Source organism: Oncorhynchus mykiss, chromosome 5 (genome assembly GCF_057628025.1).
Source record: "Oncorhynchus mykiss isolate SJ-2025 chromosome 5, ASM5762802v1, whole genome shotgun sequence".
NCBI lineage: Eukaryota > Metazoa > Chordata > Actinopteri > Salmoniformes > Salmonidae > Oncorhynchus > Oncorhynchus mykiss.
This window is the reverse complement of record NC_143026.1, coordinates 9,194,434-9,218,609: the sequence shown is the minus strand read 5'-3', so window position 1 is coordinate 9,218,609 and position 24,176 is coordinate 9,194,434. Positions and strand designations below refer to the sequence as shown.

At 42.4% G+C, this 24,176-nt stretch overlaps 1 protein-coding gene across 2 annotated transcripts; it reads right to left on the bottom strand.

The window, feature by feature from the left end:
- Nucleotides 1–55: 55 nt before the first annotated feature.
- sptlc1 (serine palmitoyltransferase, long chain base subunit 1) lies at nt 56–19,267 on the bottom strand. 2 transcript variants are annotated; one of them, XM_036976703.2, is made up of 16 exons: nt 19,154–19,250; nt 18,424–18,486; nt 15,218–15,325; nt 15,009–15,103; nt 14,592–14,685; nt 13,949–14,021; nt 9,405–9,537; nt 9,152–9,281; nt 8,480–8,569; nt 8,066–8,173; nt 7,731–7,826; nt 7,109–7,205; nt 6,406–6,460; nt 1,836–1,953; nt 1,482–1,555; nt 56–1,348 (listed from the first exon to the last, which is right to left on the bottom strand). In XM_036976703.2, exons 2-16 carry the CDS (start codon nt 18,475–18,477, stop codon nt 1,255–1,257), a joined length of 1,419 nt encoding a protein of 472 aa, XP_036832598.1. In that variant the 5' UTR covers nt 18,478–18,486; nt 19,154–19,250; the 3' UTR covers nt 56–1,254. The 2 variants fall into 2 exon arrangements, with proteins under 2 accessions (XP_036832598.1, XP_036832599.1); XM_036976704.2 differs by lacking the exon at nt 18,424–18,486 and having other exon boundaries at nt 19,154–19,267.
- Nucleotides 19,268–24,176: the final 4,909 nt, after the last annotated feature.

The window sequence follows — 24,176 nt, the reverse complement described above, 5'->3', positions numbered from 1 at the left end:
TACATTGCTCCAGCCCCACCCGTTTGACGACCCACCCCCCCCAAAAAATGATAAGTTACCATTTTCCCATTTATTTGATTAATAGTCAATCAAATTGATCGCACATTTAGCAACACAAAGGCACATAATATACTGCATATTGGATGTTGTATAAATGAACCAGTGAGTATGTCTTTGTTACAAAAAAGTGACACTAGTGTGTCTTGCAGGAGTGTCATTATGTCACTCAACAATAGGCTTCAACATGAAAACGAGATTGATGTGCATCACAGTGCAAATGTATTTATATTCAAGTTGGCATGTGTTAAAACTCTCAAATTACATTAGGTGAAATTTGTATGCAAATCATTCATGTGATCTAATGAAGAAATTGAATTAACTTTTCAAATCAAACTTCAAATCATTTAAAACACGTTAAAAAAAACTGGAGGCAAGTTACTTAATGATCAGTAACAGAACGTTATAATACGTTAAAACGAACCTAACATAAAAATAAATCCCCAATGATAAATACCGCCAGGGTGCCAATGCAGGCTGACCTAACCATGATGCCAAGTGAGGCGATTGGTAAGATGAGAAAGAGAAACAATCTTGCAAGTCTTAAAATCAGTGACCGCTTGGAATCAAATATGAATTAGTATACAAGACAACAAAACTAAAATAGGTGCATTTCATACAACGCAGTGCGATAATGTGAAACTCTTGGGAATACAATCTAACATTTAGGCAAAAGACAGAAAATACACAATTTGGTTTGTGTCAGTATATAAAACAAACAAAAACAAAGAAACGGTTTCATAATACAGTATGTATATAAAATCATTTTAAAGTAACTTCACTTACAAAATGAATCAGCTCTTTGGTTACAAATATTTATGGGTTTATTAGTTAAGACTTTCAACCTTCATTCAAACAGACCTGAATGACGGTTGGGGGACGAGGCCCAGATTTTACATTCATGTATATGTGAGAAGGTGAACGAGGACCGTCAGCAAAATGGGAGGTCAAACATAAATAAGTAGCTGTGAGAAGGATAATCTGATTTTTAAAAAAAAAAATCGACAACGCTCCTCACAGAAAGTGTTGTCCACCTTGAGTCTTCTCCTCCTCGAGTTTGTGGATGAACGCACCCGGCTATGCCTTGATGGACCTTTCCAATGTCGCTGTCGATTGATGCTCTGCGAAGCCTGGAGGTGAATCCTGGGAATGTCGGCAAACTGAGAACGGAGAACTACAGGTCTGGTTGGTCAGGAATCATTTGAGGATAGCCAGAGCTGCCTCTCTGATACAGGATGCAGCTTTCTCAATGTCCTCTTCAGTCTGCTCGATGGTGACCACTACCCGGATCCTGCAGACAGTGGGGCCGTCATGGCAAATGTCATCTTTCAATGCTATGATAACTTCCAATAGATATTCTACTCATTTACAACAAAAACTGCATACATAACCTTTATGTTAATATATATATTTGATAAACTTACGAAGGCGGAGGGAGAAACCGCTCCTCTTTATCCAAGTACCGAGCTAGGGTGAGTGCGATCTGTCTCTCCAAACACTGGTCAATGAAGAACAGTAGAACCATCAAACAAAACCTACACAAACAGCTCTCGGGAAAACCAAGGCCACCTGTCTAAAAGAAACTCATGGTATCCATCTCTCTACAGTAGTTCCTTCATATGTAATGTAAGATAAAAACACTCACCTATGAGCAACACTCAAGAATCAAGGCAAAACATTTTAAATTGAAAAAAAAAACCTCAACATAGTAAAAGCCAATGTTTATCATTAAGACACTAGTGTTCTAAAATATGTCATACAAAATGTAGATGTCTTACGTAATCTACAATGCTGCGAAGCATCTTCACGTCAGTGTCTCTGGATCCAGAGCTTCTCTCTAGCTGTAGGTGTAGGGCAGGGGCATAAGCTTCTCCTATTACCTTCACCCCAGGACTCCTGCAATACAGAAACGACATCTACATAAGAATAGTGTAAATACAGATTTCACAGCAGAATAAGAGAAAGTCGATTTGAAAAATATTTACTCACCAAATCATACATAAAAAAATAAAATCTAAACCAGATAAGTATTACAACTTTGAAAGGACTACTACTTCTTCAAACCCTTGAGAAACCAAAACACCGAAATTCCCAATGTCTTACGCATATTGAATATGAAGTGCTTTCTCCCTACAGACTTCTTGGAACAGAAGAATTCTTAGCAACCCTGTGGTCATAACTCTGAACATGCTTCCCTTTTAGAGTCGCTGCAGTTTTCAGCTCTGGGAAGCTATTTACAAGGAAAGGAGGTTCTTCTAGTGCTGCTTTTCCACAGTAACACCAGTGTTCCACCCTGATGTTATACTAGGGACATGGGGTTTACATATCTAGGGTTGACAATGAGGACTTGTGAAGAGCAGAATCAACAACATCTGCATCATCAAGACAGTTGCTTTGTGAGAAGGTGTCAAAGTCCACATTTAACCCTTGTTATGTAAATGACAGCTGAAAAGTACCAGTGGCCTGGCTTTGTCTCTAAGTGAGAGCAGGTCTGCCGGAGCCATGGGACATGCAGACGGAAACAGAGGAGTCTGAGCCTTTTGGGGTAAAACACTGGGGTAAATCCTGAGCCTTTTGGGTAAAACACTGGGGTAAAACACTGGGGTAAAATCCTGAGCCTTTTGGGTAAAACACTGGGGTAAAACACTGGGGTAAAATCCTGAGCCTTTTGGGTAAAACACTGGGGTAAAACACTGGGGTAAAATCCTGAGCCTTTTGGGTAAAACACTGGGGTAAAATCCTGAGCCTTTTTGGGTAAAACACTGGGGTAAAACACTGGGGTAAAATCCTGAGCCTTTTGGGTAAAACACTGGGGTAAAATCCTGAGCCTTTTTGGGTAAAACACTGGGGTAAAACACTGGGGTAAAATCCTGAGCCTTTTGGGGTAAAACACTGGGGTAAAACACTGGGGTAAAACACTGGGGTAAATCCTGAGCCTTTTTGGGTAAAACACTGGGGTAAAACACTGGGGTAAAACACTGGGGTAAAACACTGGGGTAAAACACTGGGGTAAAACACTGGGCCTTTTGGGGTAAAACACTGGGGTAAAACACTGGGCCTTTTGGGGTAAAACACTGGGGTAAAACACTGGGCCTTTTGGGGTAAAACACTGGGGCAAAACACTGGGGTAAAACACTGGGCCTTTTGGGGTAAAACACTGGGGCAAAACACTGGGGTAAAACACTGGGTTTTTTGGGGTAAAACACTGGGGTAAAACACTGGGGTAAAACACTGGGGTAAAACACTGGGCCTTTTGGGGTAAAACACTGGGGTAAAACACTGGGGTAAAACACTGGGGTAAAACACTGGGGTAAAACACTGGGGTAAAACACTGGGGTAAAACACTGGGCCTTTTGGGGTAAAACACTGGGGTAAAACACTGGGCCTTTTGGGGTAAAACACTGGGGTAAAACACTGGGCCTTTTGGGGTAAAACACTGGGGTAAAACACTGGGCCTTTTGGGGTAAAACACTGGGGTAAAACACTGGGGTAAAACACTGGGGTAAAACACTGGGCCTTTTGGGGTAAAACACTGGGGTAAAACACTGGGCCTTTTGGGGTAAAACACTGGGGTAAAACACTGGGGTAGATCCTGTATGGAAATGTTCCGATGTTCCAATCATACTGACCCCTTTGTTAACTTCCCAGTACATTGTGTCAGATATGAAATACTTACTACATCCCTATGGAACAAGACTGATTTTGTGATGTATAGCCTAGCTATGGTATAGAGACAGCCAATATAAGCAGTGGGGGGGGGGGGGGGGATCTGGATAAAGAGAGACATGTGAGCCTCAAAACTAGGAGGAGGTCTCCTAAGAGATATCCTATTGCCAGACGAGAGGACGAGACGCTAAGCAGACACTATGGAACAGTCGCAGGGAGAATCCATGGAAAACAGAGACATGCGAGAGACTGCTGTTATGGTTTGGTGTATAGGATTTCAAAATGTGTAAAAACACATATGGATAACCCCAGGGTCCCGCACCGAGGTTGAGCGAAGAAAGTAAACGGGGAAGGTTTTGTCAGAGCAGCGCAATTGCGTGTGGAGATCTCATTGTTAAAAGGTGTAATAAATAACTGAAAATGTCTGCGTCTCGTTTTAACTACTCCCACGCCCTGCCTATATTCACTGTTTTCTTGAGTTGGGTTTCATTTCAATCAATAAAAATATATAAAGCCTTTTTTATTTATTTTTTTTACATCACCCAATGTCACAAAGTGCTGTACAGAAACCCAGCCTAAAACCCCAAACAGCAAGCAATGCAGAAGCATGGTGCCTAGGAAAAACTCCCTAGATAGGCAGGAACCTAGGAAGAAACCTAGAGAGGATCCAGGCTCTGAGGGTGGCCAGTCCTCTTCTGGCTGTGCAGGGTGGAGCTTATAACAGAACATGATTGGTTCTCACTCTTTTTTCCCCCGCAAGGACCAGTGTTAATATAATGGGAACAACATGACTGCTGGGACATACAGTTGAGGTCGGAAGTTTACATACACTTAGGTTGGAGTCATTAAAAATCGTTTTTCAACCACTCCTCAAATTTCTTGTTAACAAACTATAGTTTTGGGAAGTCGGTTACATCTATTTTGTGCATGACACATACATTTTTCAACAATTGTTTACAGACAGATTATTTCACTGTATCACAATTCCAGTGGGTCAGAAGTTTACATACACTAAGCTGACTGTGCCTTTAAACAGCTTGGAAAATTCCAGAAAATGATGTCATGGCTTAAGAAGCTTCTGATAGGCTAATTGACATCATTTGAGTCAATTGGAGGTGTACCTGTGGATGTATTTCAAGGCCAACTTTCAAACTCAGTGCCTCTTTGCTTGACATCATGGGAAAATCAAAAGAAATCAGCAAAGACCTCAGAAAAATAATTGTAGACCTCCACAAGTCTGGTTCATCCTTGGGAGCAATTTTCAAACACCTGAAGGTACCACGTTCATCTATACAAACAATAGTACGCAAGTATAAACACCATGGAACCACACAGCCGTCATACCGCTCATGAAGGAGAGGCGTTCTGTCTCCTAGAGATGAACGTTCTTTTGTGCGAAAAGTGCAAATCAATCCCAGAACAACAGTAAAAGGACCTTGTGAAGATGCTGGAGGAAACAGGCACAAAAGTATCTATATCCACAGTAAAACAAGTCCTATATCAACATAAGCTGAAAGGCTGCTCAGCAAGGAAGAAGCCACTGCTCCAAAACCGACATTACGGTTTCCAGATTACAGTTTGCAACTGCACATGGGGACAAAGATCGTACTTTTTGGAGACATGTCCTCTGGTCTGATGAAACAAAAATAAAAACAAGCATACAAACCTGACTCAGTTACACCAGCTCTGTCAGGAGGAATGGGCCAAAATTCACCCAACTTATTGTGGGAAGCTTGTGGAAGGCTACCCAAAACATTTGACCCTAGTTAAATAATTTAAAGGCAATGCTACCAAATACTAATTGAGTATGTACACTTCTGACCCACTGGGAATGTGATGAAATAAATAAAAGCTGAAATAAATTATTCTCTCTACTATTATTCTGACATTTCACATTCTTAAAATAAAGTGGTGATCCTAACTGACCTAAGACGGGGCATTTTTACTCGGATTAAACGTCAGGAATTGTGAAAAACTTTTTAAATGTAAAGTTTAAATGTATTTGGCTAAGGTGTATGTAAACTTCAGACTTTCTGAAGTCTTGGCTGATCTCTTGATTTTCTCATGATGTCAAGCAAAGGGGCTTGAAGGTAAGCCTTGAAATACATCCACAGATACACCTCCTATTTAGTCAAAATATTTTATTTTGTCTATCAGAAGCGTCTAAAGCCATGACATAATTTTCTGGAATTTTCCAAGCTGTTTAAAGGCACAGTCAACTTAGTGTATGTAAACCTCTGACCCACTGGAATTGTGCTACAGTGAAATAATCTGTCAGTAAACAATTGTTGGAACAATGACTTGTGTCATATACAAAGTAGATGTCCTAACAGACTTGCCAAAACTATAGTTTGTTAACAAGAAATTTGTGGAGTGGTTGAAAAACAAGTTTTAATGACTCCAACCTAAGTGTATGTAAACTTCTGACTCCAATTGTGCGCCGCCCTATGGGTCTCCCAATCATGGCCGGTTGTGCTACAGCCTAGAAATGAACCAGGGTCTGTAGTGACGCCTCTAGCACTGAGATGGCAGTGCCTTAGACGCTGCGCCACTCGGGAGCCCCAATGATATCAATCACAAAATATGCATTAAGGCAGCCTGGATCTTATCGTTCAATGGAAAGTTCACAAGACCATGCAACATAACAATTCCTTTCCCAGGACAAAAATCAACTTAACTTACTCTTGCAACGCTTTGTGGACGTGTTTGCACTTCTCCCTCAGGATGGCAAAAATTTCTACAACACAAGAGAAGGGAAAGGGTTCAGTATTTTTCATTCTCAGATTGAAGCACCAGACGAGCTAAGTTCCAGCTGGCGTACAGTAATTAGTTTACCTTGGCCAGTGTGTGGCTGGCGCCTTTTCAACAGGGAGTGAGACTGGGGTCTGCTCGGCAGTGCTAAGTGCACTCGACCTCAGCTCACGCTGTGAGACACGCGTGAGTGCGCACACACGCACGTAAGCATACTTAGCATTCACACACACACACACACACAAATGTACTGTTCAAGCACCAATCACACCTAATAACACAAACACTGAAATAACTTTCACTGGACATACACACTTAGAAATTGGACTGCCATTCCTAGAATCCTCCTTATTGGAGGAGAGGAAAAGCTGTCCAGGTTGTGAACAGTGCATGTGGTTTGGATCAGAAACTCAAATTGATCACATGGTGTTTCACTGAAGCGCTGCCAATTCAATCAGGAATAGTCAAACAAAGTCTGGAGTCATTTGATTGGAATTTAATAAACAAATTAGTTGATAGACATGAATATCAGGGGGCAAATAATTGTTCTAAGTGTAAGATATGGTGTGTGTGTGTGTTTGGAAGAATCCTTGTTGCGAGCGAGTGTGTGTGTGTGTGTCTCTCGCTCATCTACCTGGGTCTTCCTCCATGATGTTAAGGGCCTCTATGGCTGCAGCAGCCAGCATGGGGGGCAGGGAGGCAGAGAAACAGTACCCCTGGCCTGACAGACGCTGAGAAACACAACACATCAGACCTGGGAAACACAGAGAAACAGTACCCCTGGCCTGACAGACACAAATTATCTTGTTTGCTCAGAACCAATAGTTACAAAAGTGCAAACTCTAAATTGAATCAAGTGCCTGAAATACTTATCCTATACTATGACTTGTCCGTTACCTAAACACCCATATCAAAGCAGTCAGCATTCAAAAGTCAGTATTCACACATGGACAGCTGACGTCAGACCTGTACAGCTGACGTAATTGTATACAAACATAGACATGTTTTCCTCTTTCAAAGTAGAGCTTTGCATGTTACAGCTGTTTTTAGAAAAACAACTGATCATTGAATGCATGTTCGCTTTGTGTGTGTGCGTGTATGTGTGTGTAAACTGCTTATGGGAATTTCTCCAAGTGTGTGTCCTTTGGAAATAACAAGAGACAGTTTAGGGAGCAAAACCAGTTTACACAGTGGGCCTCCAAGACTATGACTGGGAAATACTGCACTCCAATCTGTAAAAAGCCTATTATCAATACCTGATGGTCTATGACGAACGACCTCCCACAGCAGAAGCCACCGATGGAAGCCACAGCGTTCTCCATGTTGGCACTAATGAGGTCAATATCGTCAATCTGAAAATGACAAATAGGAACCGAAGGGAGGGTAGTGAGATCCACCACACAGAACCCAGGGTCATGTTCACGAGGGCACACAATTAAAGACGTTTCACAACAGAAAATGGAAGCAAGCGTTTCTAATTGTCCAGGTAGTCCCTCCCTGTTTTCAGCCAGTTGTCTTCCGTTTGGTGTCTAATGAACACTAACCAGATTTAATCCATCCTATGGGGTTGGCTGTGTGGCGTACTACTCACGTTGACCCCAAAGTGTTCCGTAACCCCTCTGCCATGTTCTCCCAGCACCCCGAACGACATACTCTCCTCCAGGAAGATGCGGACCTTGTACTTGTACTTCAGCTTCACCTGGCGGCCAATAGAAATATGAGCTGGAAGGTGGAACATACCAAACACTATATTCTGTTGTAACGTGCTAGAAACTTGTCCCATAGACTGAAAGTAGAAAAAAGGGGCGAGCGCTCATTTATACAGCTGCAGTTGATACTTTGATCAAAATACTGTATAATATGAACCATGAATCCAAGTACCATCATTACAAAGTACCACATATGACACACACAGCTCTATGGGAATCAATCGGTGTGCTCAAACTCAACAGTAAAAAAAGGTCAACCATCTTGGGATATAATGGAACCGTATTGGGTCACTCACCAGGTCTGGAAGGGGACAAACATCTGCAGTGTTTATATACAGCCCCTCCACTATGATGAACCTCCTGGTCACTCTGGCCTTCCGAGGATTCTACAGCAATAGAACAAGATAGGTTTGATAAGTGTGACTTTCAAAATGGCCTCCGCACACTTACAGGTCAACTAGATTGTGTTGAAACAAAAATGGTGGCAGCCCTCACACAGATTGCGTCCCAATCAAATGCTTTTAAATGTGGGGACTAGTGAAGAAGCGCAAGCTTCAGTAAGGAGATATTGAGACTCAACAAGAGTCTACATCCCAATTCTTCACCCTTCTTCTGAAGTGTGCACTTCTCATCATGAATTTAACTATGTTGGAAACTCCCATCAGCCAAAACTTACACCATTCCTATACTTTTAAATCCATGCCAGGGGGAAAATCTCAATTGCATTTCCTTGATTCCTTGCGTCCCCTCTCCAAGCTTCCTTCTCAAAACACAATGGATGAGGTCAGAGATCCCTCCCCTGGGTTTTAAGAAGGAGGTGGGGAGAGAGGATGCAAGAAAATTCAATTGAGATACTCCCACTGAGTATGTAAGTGCACACTTAAGGAAAAAAGTGCAGAGAATCGGGATGAAGAGATTGGTCAAGTGGATGGTGTTGACAAAATGGTGGCAGGCCTGCTTTGACTAACCCTCTGATCCTCGATCTCCTGCTCTTTGAGCAGTCTCTCCAGATCTTCCATGTCGTTGTGTTTGAAGTACTTGATGAAACTGCGGGAGGCTTGGAGACCCTTTTGTATGGAGAAACATGCCGCCTCATCCCTGGAAAGATTAAAATAAATATGGATTCAAAATGCTTGTTGGAGACTAAATTGAAATAGGACTAGCTGGCTTGTTGAACCAATGGGGGGGGGGGGGGGGGGGGGGGTGAGAGAGGAAACTTACACAAACACTATGTCTCCTCTCTTGGAGTAGGCCGGTATAGCACTAGCTATCGTTGCAAAGCCATAGGAATAGATGATGGCCTCCTCTGTTTTCATGAACTTGGCCAAACGATCCTCTAACTCCAAGTGGACATCTGGAATGATCCCCCCAAAAAAAGAGTTATGGAGACAAAATGGAACAATACTGACAACCCTTCAGTCTACATTTGTACATGTTGACACATAGGGACATATTGTAAGATCTGAAATACACAAGAGGATAACTGAGCTGCAAATCAAATTTTATTTGTCACATGAGTCAAATAAAACAGGTACAGTGAAATGCTTACTTTACAAGCCCTTAACCAACAATGCAGTTAAGAAAAATATTTTATAAATAAAATAAAATGTAAAAACATAAAAGAGCAGCAAAATAATAACAAGGCTATATGGGGGGACTGGTACCAAGTCAATGTGCAGGGGTACAGGTTCGATTTTTTTTATTTTACCTTTATTTAACTAGGCAAGTCAGTTAAGAACAAATTCTTATTTTCAATGACGGCCTAGGAACATCATGTAGTCCCCCCCCCCCCCCCAAAAAAAAGTTATATTTAATACGTTTTACCATCCTGAGGGAGAAGTGCAAACATGTCCACAAAGCGTTGCAAGAGTAAGTTAAGTTGATTTTGTCCTGGTGAAGGAATTGTTATGTTGCATGGTCTTGTGAACTTTCCATTGAACGATACGATCCAGGTCCTTCTTAATGCATATTTAGTAGCGCAGCGGTTTAAGGCACTGCATCTCAGTGCTAGAGGTGTCACTACAGGCCCTGGTTCAAAATATAATTTATATTTGAGATACTTCAAAGTAGCCACCCTTTGCACACTGTTGGCATTCTCTCAACCAGCTTCATGGAGGTAGTCACCTGGAATGCATTTCAATTAACAGGTGTAATTTGTTAAGTTAATTTGTGGAATTTCTTTCCTTCTTAATGCGTTTGAGACTATCAGTTGTGTTATGACAAGGTAGGGGTGGTATATAGAAGATGGCCCTATTTGGTAAAAGACCAAGTCCATATTATGGCAAGAACAGCTCACATAAGCAAAGAGAAATGACAGTCCATCAACCTGGAACATTTCAAGAACTTTGAAAGTTTCTTCAAGTTCAGTCGCAAAACCCATCAAGCGCTATGATGAAACTGACTCTCATGAGGACCGTCACAGGAAAGGAAGACCCAGAGTTACCTCTACTGCAGAGTATGAGTTCATTTGAGTTACCAGCCTCAGAAATTGCAGCAAAATAATAAATACTTCAGAGTACAATTAAGACACATCAACATTAACTGTTCAGAGGAGACTGTGCCATGGTCAAATTGCTGCAAATAAACCAGCACTAAAGGACACCAATAAGAAGACTTGCATGGGCCAAAAAATGAGCAATGGACATTAGACCGGTGGAAATCTGTCCTTTGGTCTGATGAGTCCAAATTTGAGATTTTTGATTGTAAAACAGTCTTTGAGATGCAGTGTAGGTGAACGGATGATCTCTGCATGTGAGGTTACCACAATGAAGCATGGAGGAGGTGTGATGGTGCTTTGCTGGTGACACTGACTTATTTAGAATTCAAGGCACACTTAACCAGCATGGCTACCACAGCATTCAGCAGCGATACACCATTCCATATGGTTTGCGCGTAGTGGGTCTATCATTTGTTGTTCAACAGGGCAATGACCCAACACACCTCCAGGCTGTGTAAGGGCTATTTGACCAAGAAGGAGAGTGATGGAGTGCTGCATCAGATGACCTGGCCTCTACAATCACCTGACCTCAACCCAATTGAGATGGTTTGGGATGAGTTGGGATGATTTGGACCGCAGAGTGAAGGAAAAGCAGCCAACTAGTGTTCAGCATGTGGGAACTCCATCAAGACTGTAGGAAAAGCAAAGCATTCCTCATGAAGCTGGTTGAGAGAATGCCAAGTGTGCAAAGCTGTCATCAAGGTAAAGGGTGGCTACTTTGAAGAATCTCAAATATGAAGATTTTTTAAATTTATTTGCTTAACACTTTTTTGTTTACTACATGATTCCATGTGTTATTTCATAGCTATTTCATCGTTTCATAATGTAGAAAATAGTCAAAATTGAGAGAAACCCTGGAATGAATAGCTGTGTCCAAACTGACTGGTACTGTACATTTAGGTAGGGAGGGGTAAAGTGACTATGCATAGATATTAAACAGAGATTAGCAGCAGTGTAAAAATATGCAAATAGTCCAGATAGCCATTTGATTAGCTGTTCAGCAGTCTTATAGCCTGGGGGTAGAAGCTGTTAAGAAGCCTTTTGGACCTAGACTTGGCACTCCGGTACCGCTTGCCATGCGGTAGCAGAGAGAACAGTCTATGACTAGGGTGGAGTCCTTGACAATTTTTAGGGCTTTCCTCGGACACCGTCTGGTATAGAGGTCCTGGATGGCAGGAAGCTTAACCAAGTGATGTACTGGGCCGTAAGCATTACCCTCTGTAGCTCCTTGCGGTGATGCAACCAGTCAGGATGCTCTCAATGGTGCAGCTGTAGATCTTTGAGGATCTGAGGACCCATGCCAAATCTTTTCAGTCTCCTGGGGGGGAACAGGCATTGTCATGCCCTCTTCACTACTGTCTTGGTGTGTTTGGACCATGATAGTTTGTTAGTGATGTGGACACCAAGGAACTTAAAGCTCTCAACCTGCTCCACTACAGCCCCGTCGACGAGAATGGGGGTGTGCTGGGCCCTCCTTTTCATGTAGTCCACGATCATCTCCTTTGTCTAGATCACATTGAGGGAGAGGTTGTTGACCTGGCACCACACTGCCAGGTCTCTGACCTCCTGCCTATAGACCATCTCATCGCTGATCAGGCCTATCACCGTTGTGTCTTCGACAAACTTAATGATGGTGTTGGAGTCGTGCTTGGCTACGCGGTCATGGGTGAACAGGGAGTACAGGAAGGGCCTAAGCAAACACCCCTGAGGGGGCCCCCGTGTTGAGGCTCAGCGTGGCAGAGGTGTTGTTGCCTACCCTTACCACCTGGGGGCTGCCCATCAGGAAGTCCAGGATCCAGTTGCAGATCGAGGTGTTCAGTCCCAGGGTCCTTAGCTTAGTGATGAGCTTTGAGGGCACAATGGTGTTGAACGCTGAGCTGTAGTCAATGAACAGCATTTTCACGTAGGTGTTATATATGTCCAGGTGGCAAAGGGCAGTGTTGATGCAAGAGCTTGCGTCATCTGTGGATCTGTTTGGGCGGTATTCAAATTGGAGTGGGTCTAGGGTTTCTGGTATAATGGTGTTTATGTGAGCCATGACCACCCTTTCAAAGCACTTCATGGCTACCGACGTGAGCGCTATCGGTCGGTAGTCACTTAGGCAGGATAGCTTGGTGTTGTTGGGCTCAGGGACTATGGTGGTCTGCTTGAAACATGTTGGTATAAGACTCATGTCAGGGATAGGTTGAAAATGTCAGTGAAGACACTTGCCAGTTCGTCAGCGCATGCTAGGATTACACATCCTGGTAATCCATCTGGCCCTGCGGCCTTGTTAATGTTGACCTGTTTAAAGGTCTTACTCACATCGGCTACGGTGAACGTGATCACAGTCATCCAGAACAGCTGGCGCTCTCATGCATGCTTCAGTGTTGCTTGCCTCGAAGGATGCATAGAAGTAATTTAGCTCATCTGGTAGGCTTGAGTCACTGGGCAGCTCACGGCTGGGCTTCTCTTTGTAGTCCGCAATAGTTTGCAAACCCAGCCACATTCGACGAGCGTCGGAGACGGTGTAGTAGGATTCAATCTTAGTCCTCTATTGACACTGTCTGTTTGATGGCTCGTCTGAGGGCATAGCGGGATTTCTTATAAGCGTCCAGACTAGAGTCCCACTCCTTGAAAGTGGCAGCTCTAACCTTTAGCTCCGTAGTATTGAGCGAGTCACTGCTACTTCCTGCTTTAGTTTTTGCTAATAGGCAGCAATCAGTAGGACAGAATTATGGTCAGATTTGCCAAATGGAGAGAGAGCTTTTTATGCATCTCTGTGTGTGCAGTAAAGGTGGTCTAGAGTTTGCACATGTAACATGCCGGTAGAAATGAGGTAAAACTGATTTAAGTTTCCCTGCATTAAAGTCCCAGGCCACTAGGGGCGCCACTTCTGGATGAGCATTTTCTTGTTTGCTTATGGCTTTATACAGCTCGTTGAGTGCGGTCTTTGTGATCGCATCGGTTTGTGGTGGTAAATAGACAGCTACGAAAAATAGATGAAAACTCTATTGGTAAACAGTGTGGCCTGGTCCTTTAATCTGGAGTAAATCCTTTGAATACGACTTAAATAAATCTTTGTCCAGTTCGAGGTGAGTAATCGCTGTTCTGATATCCAGAAGCTCTTTTCGGTCATAAGAGATGGTGGCAGGAACATTATGGACAAAATAAGTTAAAAACAAGGTGAAAAACCACCCACAAAATACCACAATTGGTTAGAAGCCCGTAAAAAAAGCAGCCATCTCCTCCGGTTCTCAGAGCATGATTTTTCTTTAGAGCAACTCACCAAAGGTCCCATAGAAACCTCTTGGACCACAGGTACCAACACCATACCTCCTGAGAGAAGTCAAGGCCTTTTGCTGTCAGAGAAAGAGGGGAAATAGAGCAATTGATATTCATTGAAATGCTTTTGTCCTCCTACAAATATGCATTGCCGCTATAGGCATGAGTGGTGATGGTATGTTCAGAAAGACTAAACAAAACAAATAGATGGGTTAGCTGACATCACGAAAACGATGCGCACCCTTCAAATGGGGCAGAAGTGTGCGAGTTGCCAGATAGCGACCAACAATGACAAGAAACAGCCATGTGGGGAACCATTAGTGACTCGGTTCAGCTAGAGTCTTGTTCTTGATACCATGTCTTGTTTTGACTGATTTCATGTCAATGCTAATATGGCAAAAATATTTGCTAGCTAGCGAACCAACAACTTTAACAACGTATTTGAGAGACAAGTGCTCATTGTGCAAATGTATTTATGTTTTCAATAAACATTGGGATGGAGAATAAATATAGTTTACATGTTGTTACAATGTTTATACATTGTAAACCAACTGTCTGTTTTGCCCCATAGTTGTGCATAATCAGAAATGGCTAATATCTTAGAAAATAAACAAAAAAGGTATGCTTCTACTTAAAATAGTACAGACCTTCACTCGCTCGTTGTCAAGGAAACCCAAGAAGTTAAATGAAGCAAAGTTAATGCACTCTTTTCCATTTACAATGATTTTGTGGCTTGGTGGGCTGTAAAATAAAACACATGCTATTAGCTAAACACAACACAAGGTTCACTTGATGTTAGAATGAAGTGAGGTAGACAGCTAGACCGACCAGGGTACTGTTCAGTAGGCAGAAAACTGTTTTGAAACCATGTACACCGTTAACTTGTTCAACAAGACCACATATTGTAGTTTTTGCTACGGTGTGCCCTACTGAACAGGACCCAGGTATTTGACTGTACTGTGTAAAGCAAGCTAGATTTGCCTACTCGGAAAGATGTTACAGCATAGGCTGTGAGATCATTCACTGCACTTCAAAAACAAGTCAAGAAAGCATCATTAGCTTACCCAGTGACGATGTCATAATTGAGGGAAGGATGGTCTTTGGACATAGGAGGGACAAGGGGTTCTGGTTGCCATTCTTCAATTAAGTCCTCCTTTTCCTGTTATAGACCAACACTACAGAGTTAACACATTGTGCCAGAAACAGTTGCACGCAGAATTTCCATCCATAGTGTCCTATGCACTCACAGGTGGGTGAAACCATTTTTCTCTACCTTCTCTGTGAGGTCTGAACGCTCCTGTAGTTTGTACGTCTTTGAAAACAGCAGTCTGATGATCCACAATATGAGGATCCCCTCCAGGACCAGATGGTAGGCAGGTGCCTGGGGAGAGAAATGGGTAAAATCTTATTTGTCACATGCGTAGAATACAACAGGTAGACCTTACCGTGAAATGCTTACTTACAAGCCCTTAAACAACAATTCAGTTCAAGAGTTAAAAACATATTTGCGAAACAAACAAAATAACAACGTTATATACATACAGGGGGTACCGGTACCAAGTAAATGTGCAGGATTATAGGTTAGTCGAGGTAATTTGTACATGTAGGTAGGGATAAAGTGACTATGCATAGATAACAAATAGTGATTAGTAGCAGTGTCAATGTAAATAGTCAGGGTGGCCAGTTGATTTGTTCAGCAGTCTTATGGCTTGGGGGTAGAAGCTGTTAAGGAGCCTTTTGGACCTAGACTTGGTGCGCCGGTACCGCTTGCCGTGCGGTAGCAGAGAGAACAGTCTATAACTAGGGTGGAGTCCTTGACAATTTTTAGGGCCTTCCTCTGACACCACCCCGTCGATGAGAATGGAGGCCTGTACGGACCTCCTTTTCCTGTAGTCCACGATCAGTTCCTTTGTCTTGCTCACATTGAGGGAGAGGTTCTTGTCCTGGCACCACACTGACAGGTCTCTGATCTCCTCCTTATAGGCCATCTCATCGTTGTCATTGATCAGGCCTACCAACGTTGTGTTGTCAGCAAACTTAATGATGGTGTTGGAGCCATGACTGGCCACGCAGTCGTGGGTGAACAAGGAGTACAGGAGGGTACTAAGCACGCACACAAGTGGCCATGTGTTGAGGATCAGCCTGGCAGATGTGTTGTTGCCTACCCTTACCACCTGGGGGCTGCCCATCAGGAAGTCCAGGATCCAGTTGCAGATCGAGGTGTTCAGTCCCAGGGTCCTTAGCTTAGTGATGAGCTTTGTGGAAATGATGGTGTTGAACGCTGAGCTGTAGTCAATGAACAGCATTCTCACGAAGGTGTTCCTTTTGTCCAGGTGGGAAAGGGCAGTGTGGAGTGGAATTGAGATTGCATCATCTGTGGATCTGTTGAGGCGGTATGCAAATTGGAGTGGGTTTAGGGTTTCTGGGATGTTGGTTTTGATGTGAGCCATGACCAGCCTTTCAAAACACTTAATTTCTAACGACGTGAGTGTTACGGGGCGGTAGTCATTTAGGCAGGTTCCCTTCTCTTTCCTGGGCACATGGACTATGGTGGTCTGCTTGAAGCATGTAGGTATTACAGACTCAGTCAGGGAGAGGTTGAAAATGTCAGTGAAGACACTTGCCAGTGGGTCCGCACATGAATACACTTCCTGGTAATCTGCTCCGAATACACGTCCTGGTAATCTGCTCTAGAAATAAACGTCCTGGTAATCTGCTCCAGAAATAAACGTCCTGGTAATCTGCTCCAGAAATAAACGTCCTGGTAATCTGCTCCAGAAATAAACGTCCTGGTAATCTGCTCCAAAAATAAACGTCCTGATAATCTGCTCCGAATACACATCCTGGTAATCTGCTCCGAATACACATCCTGGTAATCTGCTCCGAATACACGTCCTGGTAATCTGCTCCGAATACACGTCCTGGTAATCTGCTCCGAATACACATCCTGGTAATCTGCAGCGAATACACGTCCTGGTAATCTGCTCCGAATACACGTCCTGGTAATCTGCTCCGAATACACGTCCTGGTAATCTGCTCCGAATACACGTCCTGGTAATCTGCTCCGAATACACGTCCTGGTAATCTGCTCCGAATACACGTCCTGGTAATCTGCTCCGAATACACGTCCTGGTAATCTGCTCCGAATACACGTCCTGGTAATCTGCTCCGAATACACATCCTGGTAATCTGCTCCGAATACACATCCTGGTAATCTGCTCTGAATATACATCCTAGTAATCCGTCTGGCACCAGTCTTGTGAATGTTGACCTGTTTAAAGGTCTTGCCGACATTGGCTACGGCAAGCGTGATCACACAGTCACCCGGAACAGCTGGCGCACTCCTTGAAAGCGGCAGCTCTGGCTAGCTCCCATGGAGGAGCGGTAATCATGCTTACCAACGCTAGGATCATTACAGTATCTTAGATACTTCCCCTCTCCCAAACCATGTAAAGCAGTTGTTGACTGCCACCCGGGAGGCTAGGACCTTCTCTTTCAAATGAGTGTTGAAATAATATTTTATACATGCCTTTTTATGGTTAGGGTTCCCACACTGCCAATATTTTCATGTTACAGCACTTGTTTATAAAAAACAGATGAAAGACAGAGTGGACTACCTGTGCTAATTAGCCATCTGTGTAAACGGAAGACAGACGCCACAAACTGAAAAATACTGTCCGCTGCAACTGTTAAACCAGTACACAGTAAGAGTGTATTTTGCATTTGTGAAATTATTTTTGATGTGACATGAAAGTAGAAGGATTTATGTTTCTAAAACCGTACCGCAGCTGAGAATCGATTCACGTTTACTTTAAATATTTGTCTGTTTTGACTTCGAACCAATTCGCCTTTAAACAGAACATGTGTGGTCCTTGGACTATAAAAGAGTCATGTTTGGCTCCTTTCGTCCATAATTGGGCTACTGTTAAGGAAAAAACATCACTTACTCAACAAACAATATGTATACTAACAAAATGTGGCTCCATTTCACGGGGTATTGATCAGCAATGCTAAAGTTAAGTGTCAAGATAATAGCTCTCAAATCATAAGATATCTGGTGATCAATGAAGTTGGAACAAACTCAACCCAAAAACTATCAAAATATGCCCTCGACGTGGAACATGTGAAATAAAAAGAAATACGTGTGTGTTTCGAAATTAAGATAATGGAAAATATATGTAGTGTAAAGTCCTGTTATAAAATCATCACAGCCCCCTTCATATTTATCTCACTACGATTGGCTCATACTACAAAATCGAACGACGCACCTCTGACACGAAAGACTATTGCCTACAATATTCTGTCAATCATACCTGGTAACAATATGAAGTACACTTCCTGAAAAACCGGAGTTGTCTGTCGTTTCTCTCTTTTTATATAGTTTAATACACAAACAACATATGAGACCGTTTTTTGTAACTGAACAGAATACATCTACAACTTCAAATTTAAAAAAGTATTTAAATAAAGATAAATTACCTCGTATAGTGCTTGTACCATCTCCACTAACACCCACTGCTGCCCCGACGCCATCTTGGTTACCTGATCACATGGTCAACGTCATCGTCCGTAAAATGAAGGGTGCGTTCGTAAGTTCACTCTGGTTATCTACTCCAATTAATTAACGAAAACGCAACACCGGTTGAATATAACGGATGTCAGTAAACGTCGCAAAATTGTTGCCAGCAGCACAGTTAGTCACCAACCCAATAGAACACATGAAAACAGCCTAACCAGCTCTGCTAATACAAATCAAATGGTGGTGTTCTCTCATTTGGGGCTGGAAGTAGTTAGCCAACTTTAGACAGTAAATTTGGGTGCTTGACTTCCGTTGTAAGGTCAGAACGCTCGCATCAACCCTAATCATTGGCCATAACATCCAGTGTGCGCTCTGGACGGTCCTCTGAATTTGCGAACGGACAATCTGACAACGCTCTGAATTTAAGAACGACCAGACATCCTCTAGCACTCCAGAGTGAATTTACGAACACACCCGAAGATGAGCAAGGCCTCTAGCGAATGCGCATATAGGGCTGCGCCCCTTTCCGGGCCATGGCTTGAAAAGGGTTTGCGCTTTTCTCAAATGATCGTCAAAAGTTTAAATCTCCGGGGTGAACTATAATAATTCAAAAGATTAGAAATCGCTTTTAAAAAAACGCTTATTTATGTTTTTTTTTTTTAAAGGCAAAGGTACAAAGACTGTACATACCAGAATTAGGGGGCAAACAAACTGCTCATCCCATACAATGGCGCGGCCTGTATCGCCCAATCAGAGAGCAGATTACAAGTGACGTGACCTGTTAGCGACAGGTAAAGGCATGTTTGCAAACAGAGCCCCAGTGTTTCAATAAATACCTTGATTACTTAAAAAAATAAAAAAATATTTTTAAAACAGATCACATGAGTTGTATCTTATCTGTGATTGGACGATACAGACAGTGAGGCTCATGGTTAGTGTAGGTTTTTGGTGCTATTTGAAACAGAATCTGACACTAAAAACACGACTTCTCAACATAAACGTAGCCTGCTTCGCTACGTTTTTACTTTCTGGAACGTTCAATTGAACGGAAACGACGCTGTACTGAACGACCAGTTGAAAAATGGGGAGGGGTTGGGGAACGCTGTCAGCATGGCCACTGCCTTTTAACAACGCCACTCATTGCTTAAAGATACACCCATCAAACGGTGACACACATCAAATCAAATTGTATTAGTCACATACACATACACATATCATACACATATTTAGAAGATGTTATTACCGGTGTATCAAAATGCTTGTGTTCCTAGCTCCAACAGTGCAGTAATATCTAACAATTCACAACAATATACACAAATCTAAATGTAGAATAATGGAATTATGAAATCTATAAATATTAGGACGAGAAATGTCAGAGTGGCGTTGACTAAAATACATTAGAAGTCTGTTCAAAAATCTACCTCAAAGTCTGTTCAAGAACGTATTGGGGAAACATGTCGTTCAGTACAAACCGTTCTGCGACATAGCAAACGTTCAATCGAACTGAATGAACAGGTTTCCATCCAACCTTTTTATTGGGGTGAAGTAGGCACGGGCGTAACTTTGTAGAATTTTGTAGTATATTAACAATATCAGTGAACAATACAAAGTTCCATCTTGAGTTGATGGGTAGGCCTACAGTAGCTACGGGACAGCAGTTTAAAGCTTAAAACTACAGTCTGGAATCTGGTAATAATGGTCATTTCAATTATTGAACAATTGATTCTATTCTTGGATAATATAATGTATAAATGCACACCAAGGTAATCCTTTTCATGCCTAATTTTGGGGAGGATCAGATGGTGACAGGGGGTCTCAGCAGGGTCAGGCAGTAGGGGAAGACCAGGCTGTGACGGAGGTGATGTGAATTTTTGCAGATACAACACTTTGTTCTCTCTGTGCAGCAAACACTGGACAAACCAGATGCTATTTTAAAGACAGTCTGACAAACCTCCAAAGTTGATTTCCAAGAGGCTTTAGAGGCTTTTCCCGATGACACAAAACATGTAAAACAAAAGTGCGAGGAAGATCTGGTAGAAGCTATTGATGATGATGAATGGATACAGATGTGTTTGAATGCCCAGTCATGTTCATATCATCACAGACATAGATTGCTGCAGTTTAAGGCCACCCATAGAACACACTAAATTCCAGTGAAACTGAATTACACAGACTCGGAAAAGTACTTCCTCTGCTGGAGGTGTAAAACACAAAAGGGGAACATATTTGCATATGTTATGGTCTTGTGAAGGCTGGCTCAATTCTGGCAAAGAGTATGTTCTTTTATCTCAGCACGTCTACAGATTCTCCCTTCTCCCTGTTATGTTTGCTTAGAAAGGTTGATACTGGACACTTATCTGAAGAAACTGTATAACCAAGCATTTCTAGTATCTAAGAAATGAACTGCTATTACCTGGAAGGATGGATGGAATACAGTACGACTAAAGGAGTCTGTATTGAAAACATGCCAACGTCTGGAGAGATCCCTATTTAGGCAATCGCTAGCTGCTGGGCTAATCAGTCCTGGCCCTGGGGGTCTGTCGTCCTGTGGGTTGTCGCTCTGGCATTGGCCTAACACCCGAAACCACTAAGGTCCTAAAGCTGAGTGGGGTGTGTTGGGTTTGGGGGGCTGCAGAGTTGTGGACCCCTAGAGACAGGACGGGGCGACCCAGCTATATTGTTTGCAATTTTTTTTTTTAAAGCTCTACAGTACTATTAGTCCTATGAGATTAATTATTTGCTGTTTCTGTATTTTAATGAATATTTGAAGTGTTTGTGGGGTTTCTTTTGTTTTTTTGGTAGTTTTTTCCCCCAAACCTTTCCCGTAGGAATTTTAAAAATTAAAGGTGTGAACTGGGAAGGAAATTGTGTTGGGAGTGAGTTGAGAGTTGGGAGAGAGTTGAGAGTTGAGAGTTGAGAGAGTTGGGGGTTGGGCGTGCAGGCGGCTCAGGCTGGCTGGTCGGTTTGGCTGAAATTTGATATAGAAGATGTCTTAATAAAGACAATCAGTTGTTTATTTGTTATGCAATTGATTAAAGGTGCAACATAATATGTATTATTGAATTAACTTTGATCTAGTTCAGTCTTATTGATCACTTAAACATATTTAATAATTATATATTACCTAGCTGGATTACTGTGGGCATTTTTCTTAATTTTTGTTCAAAAAAGAGATGGTTTATTGAATTGTGCAAAAATGCAGGAAATAACCTTTAGATGCCCACAAAAATTCTGGGGGAGGACCCCAAGACCCCCCGCCAGGTTATGTTCCCCCCAGTTCTAAAACCAAAGTGGAGCCCCTGGAGGTAGTCATTAAAAAAATCATGGTAAACACTATTATTGCATACAGAGTGACTTGTTAAGCACATTTTTACTCCATAACTTATTTAGGTTTGCCAAAACAAAGTGGTTGAATACTTATTGACTCAAGACATTTCAGCTTTTCATTTTGTATTAATTTGTAAACATCTCTAAGAACATAATTCCACTTTGACATTATGGGGTATCGTGTGTAGGCCAGTGACACAAAATCTAAAATCTCCATAAAATGGGGCTCCTGAGTTGTGCAGTGGTCTAAGGCACTGCATCTCAGTGTTAGAGGCGTCACTACAGACCCTGGTTCGATACCAGGCTGTATCACAACTACCCGTGATTGGGAGTCCAGTAAGGCGGCTCACAATTGGCCCAGCGTCATCCGGGTTAGGGTTTGGCCGGGGTAGGCCGTCATTGTAAATAAGAATTTGTTCTTAACTGGCTTGCCTAGTATAATAAAGGTTAAATAAAAACATTAAAATGCAGGCTGTTACACAGCAAAATGTGGAAAAAGTCAAGGGGTGTGAATACTTTCTGAAGGCACTGTATATGATGGTGTATAGAGACAGTATGGACAGTATATGAATAGAAAAGGTGTTTACAGCAGTAGTTATATAGGATCAGCATTGACTAGAATACAGTATATACATATGAAGTGGGTATAACATATGTAAACATGTTCTCGATAGCTGGTGTACGACCTTCCCAGAATGATTCTGCAGTCTCTCTTCTGGACACGCTACAGCTGAGCAGTCATTGCTTGGGGATTTTGACGCATTGCCTCGGAGCGCCGGTATCAAGCGTAACATCATTGGGAGTCACACAATGATATCTACGACTCGGGATGCAGTTTATTAGGCTACAGATTAATTGAAGCTGCAATATGTAACTTTTTGGGCAACCCGATATACTTTTAATTTTGGTTTTGTACACCTCCTTAAGAAAAGCTGAAAAGACTCTATTTTTTGGTTATTGAAAAGATATTTCACAGAGGTTGAGATGGTACAGTGATTCTCTACACTATACTAGCTTGTTTTTTTCACATAAACCTAAATTAGGGAAACTATTAGACTTTTAGCAACCAGGAAATGGAGGAGCGATTTCTGCATATTGCACCTTTAAATGATGATGAACTTCACAGGGATGCACTGTGATGAGCTTTGTGCTCCTTTCCACTAAATATTGAGGGTCTTATTCTGGTGACATGATGTTACTTTGTAAATGTGTCTCTTTGAGGAAAATACGTTGGTTACTCATATCTGCTGTCCTGCGCCTGACTCTCTACACCAGCTACAAACACAGGATCCTTACACACATTCACTTTAGAACAAAACCACCAGTAGAGTTGAAAATGCACTGGAAACACATTTAACTTGTATTTTTTTTCTATTACATGGAAATTTAATCGCAGAAGTTATTGTTATGTGCACTACTTCATCACGCATAGCATTTTACCCACAACATGTCAATTTGATGGAAACGTCTCTAGTGGGAAAATGCGCATATTGTTTTTATTTTACCCCTATTACTAGCTTGTTCAACCTCTCTTTCGTGTCGTCTGAGATTCCCAAAGATTGGAAAGCAGCTGAGGTCATCCCCCTTTTCAAAGGGGGGGGGACACTCTTGACCCAAACTGCTACAGACCTATATCTATCCTACCCTTCTAAGGTCTTCGAAAGCCAAGTCAACAAACAGATTACCGATCATTTCGAATCCCACCGCACCTTCTCCGCTAGGCAATCTGGTTTCAGAGCTGGTCATGGGTGCACCTCAGCCACGCTCCTAAATGATATCTTAACCACCATCGATAAGAAACAATACTGTGCAGCCGTATTCCGTGACCTGGCCAAGGCTTTCGACTCTGTCAATCACCACATCCTCATTGGCAGACTCAATAGCTTTGGTTTCTCAAATGATTGCCTCGCCTGGTTCACCAACTACTTCTCTGATAGTGTTCAGTGTGTCAAATCGGAGGGCCTGTTGTCCGGGTCTCTGGCAGTCTCTATGGGGGTGCCACAGGGTTCAATTCTGGAACCGACTCTCTTCTCTGTATACATCAATGATGTCGCTCTTGCTGATGTCGCTCTTGCTGATGTCGCTCTTGCCGTTCGCTTTGGACACCGTGTTAACAAACCTCCAGATGAGCTTCAATGCCATACAACTCTCCTTCCATGGCCTCCAACTGCTCTTAAATACAAGTAAAACTAAATGCATGCTCTTCAACCGATCACTGCCTGCACCTGCCCGCCCATCCAGCATCACTACTCTGGACGGCTCTGACTTAGAATACGTGGATAACTACAAATACCTAGGTGTCTGGTTAGACTGTAAACTCTCCTTCCAGACTCACATCAAACATCTCCAATCCAAAGTTAAATCTAGAATTTACTTCCTATTTCGC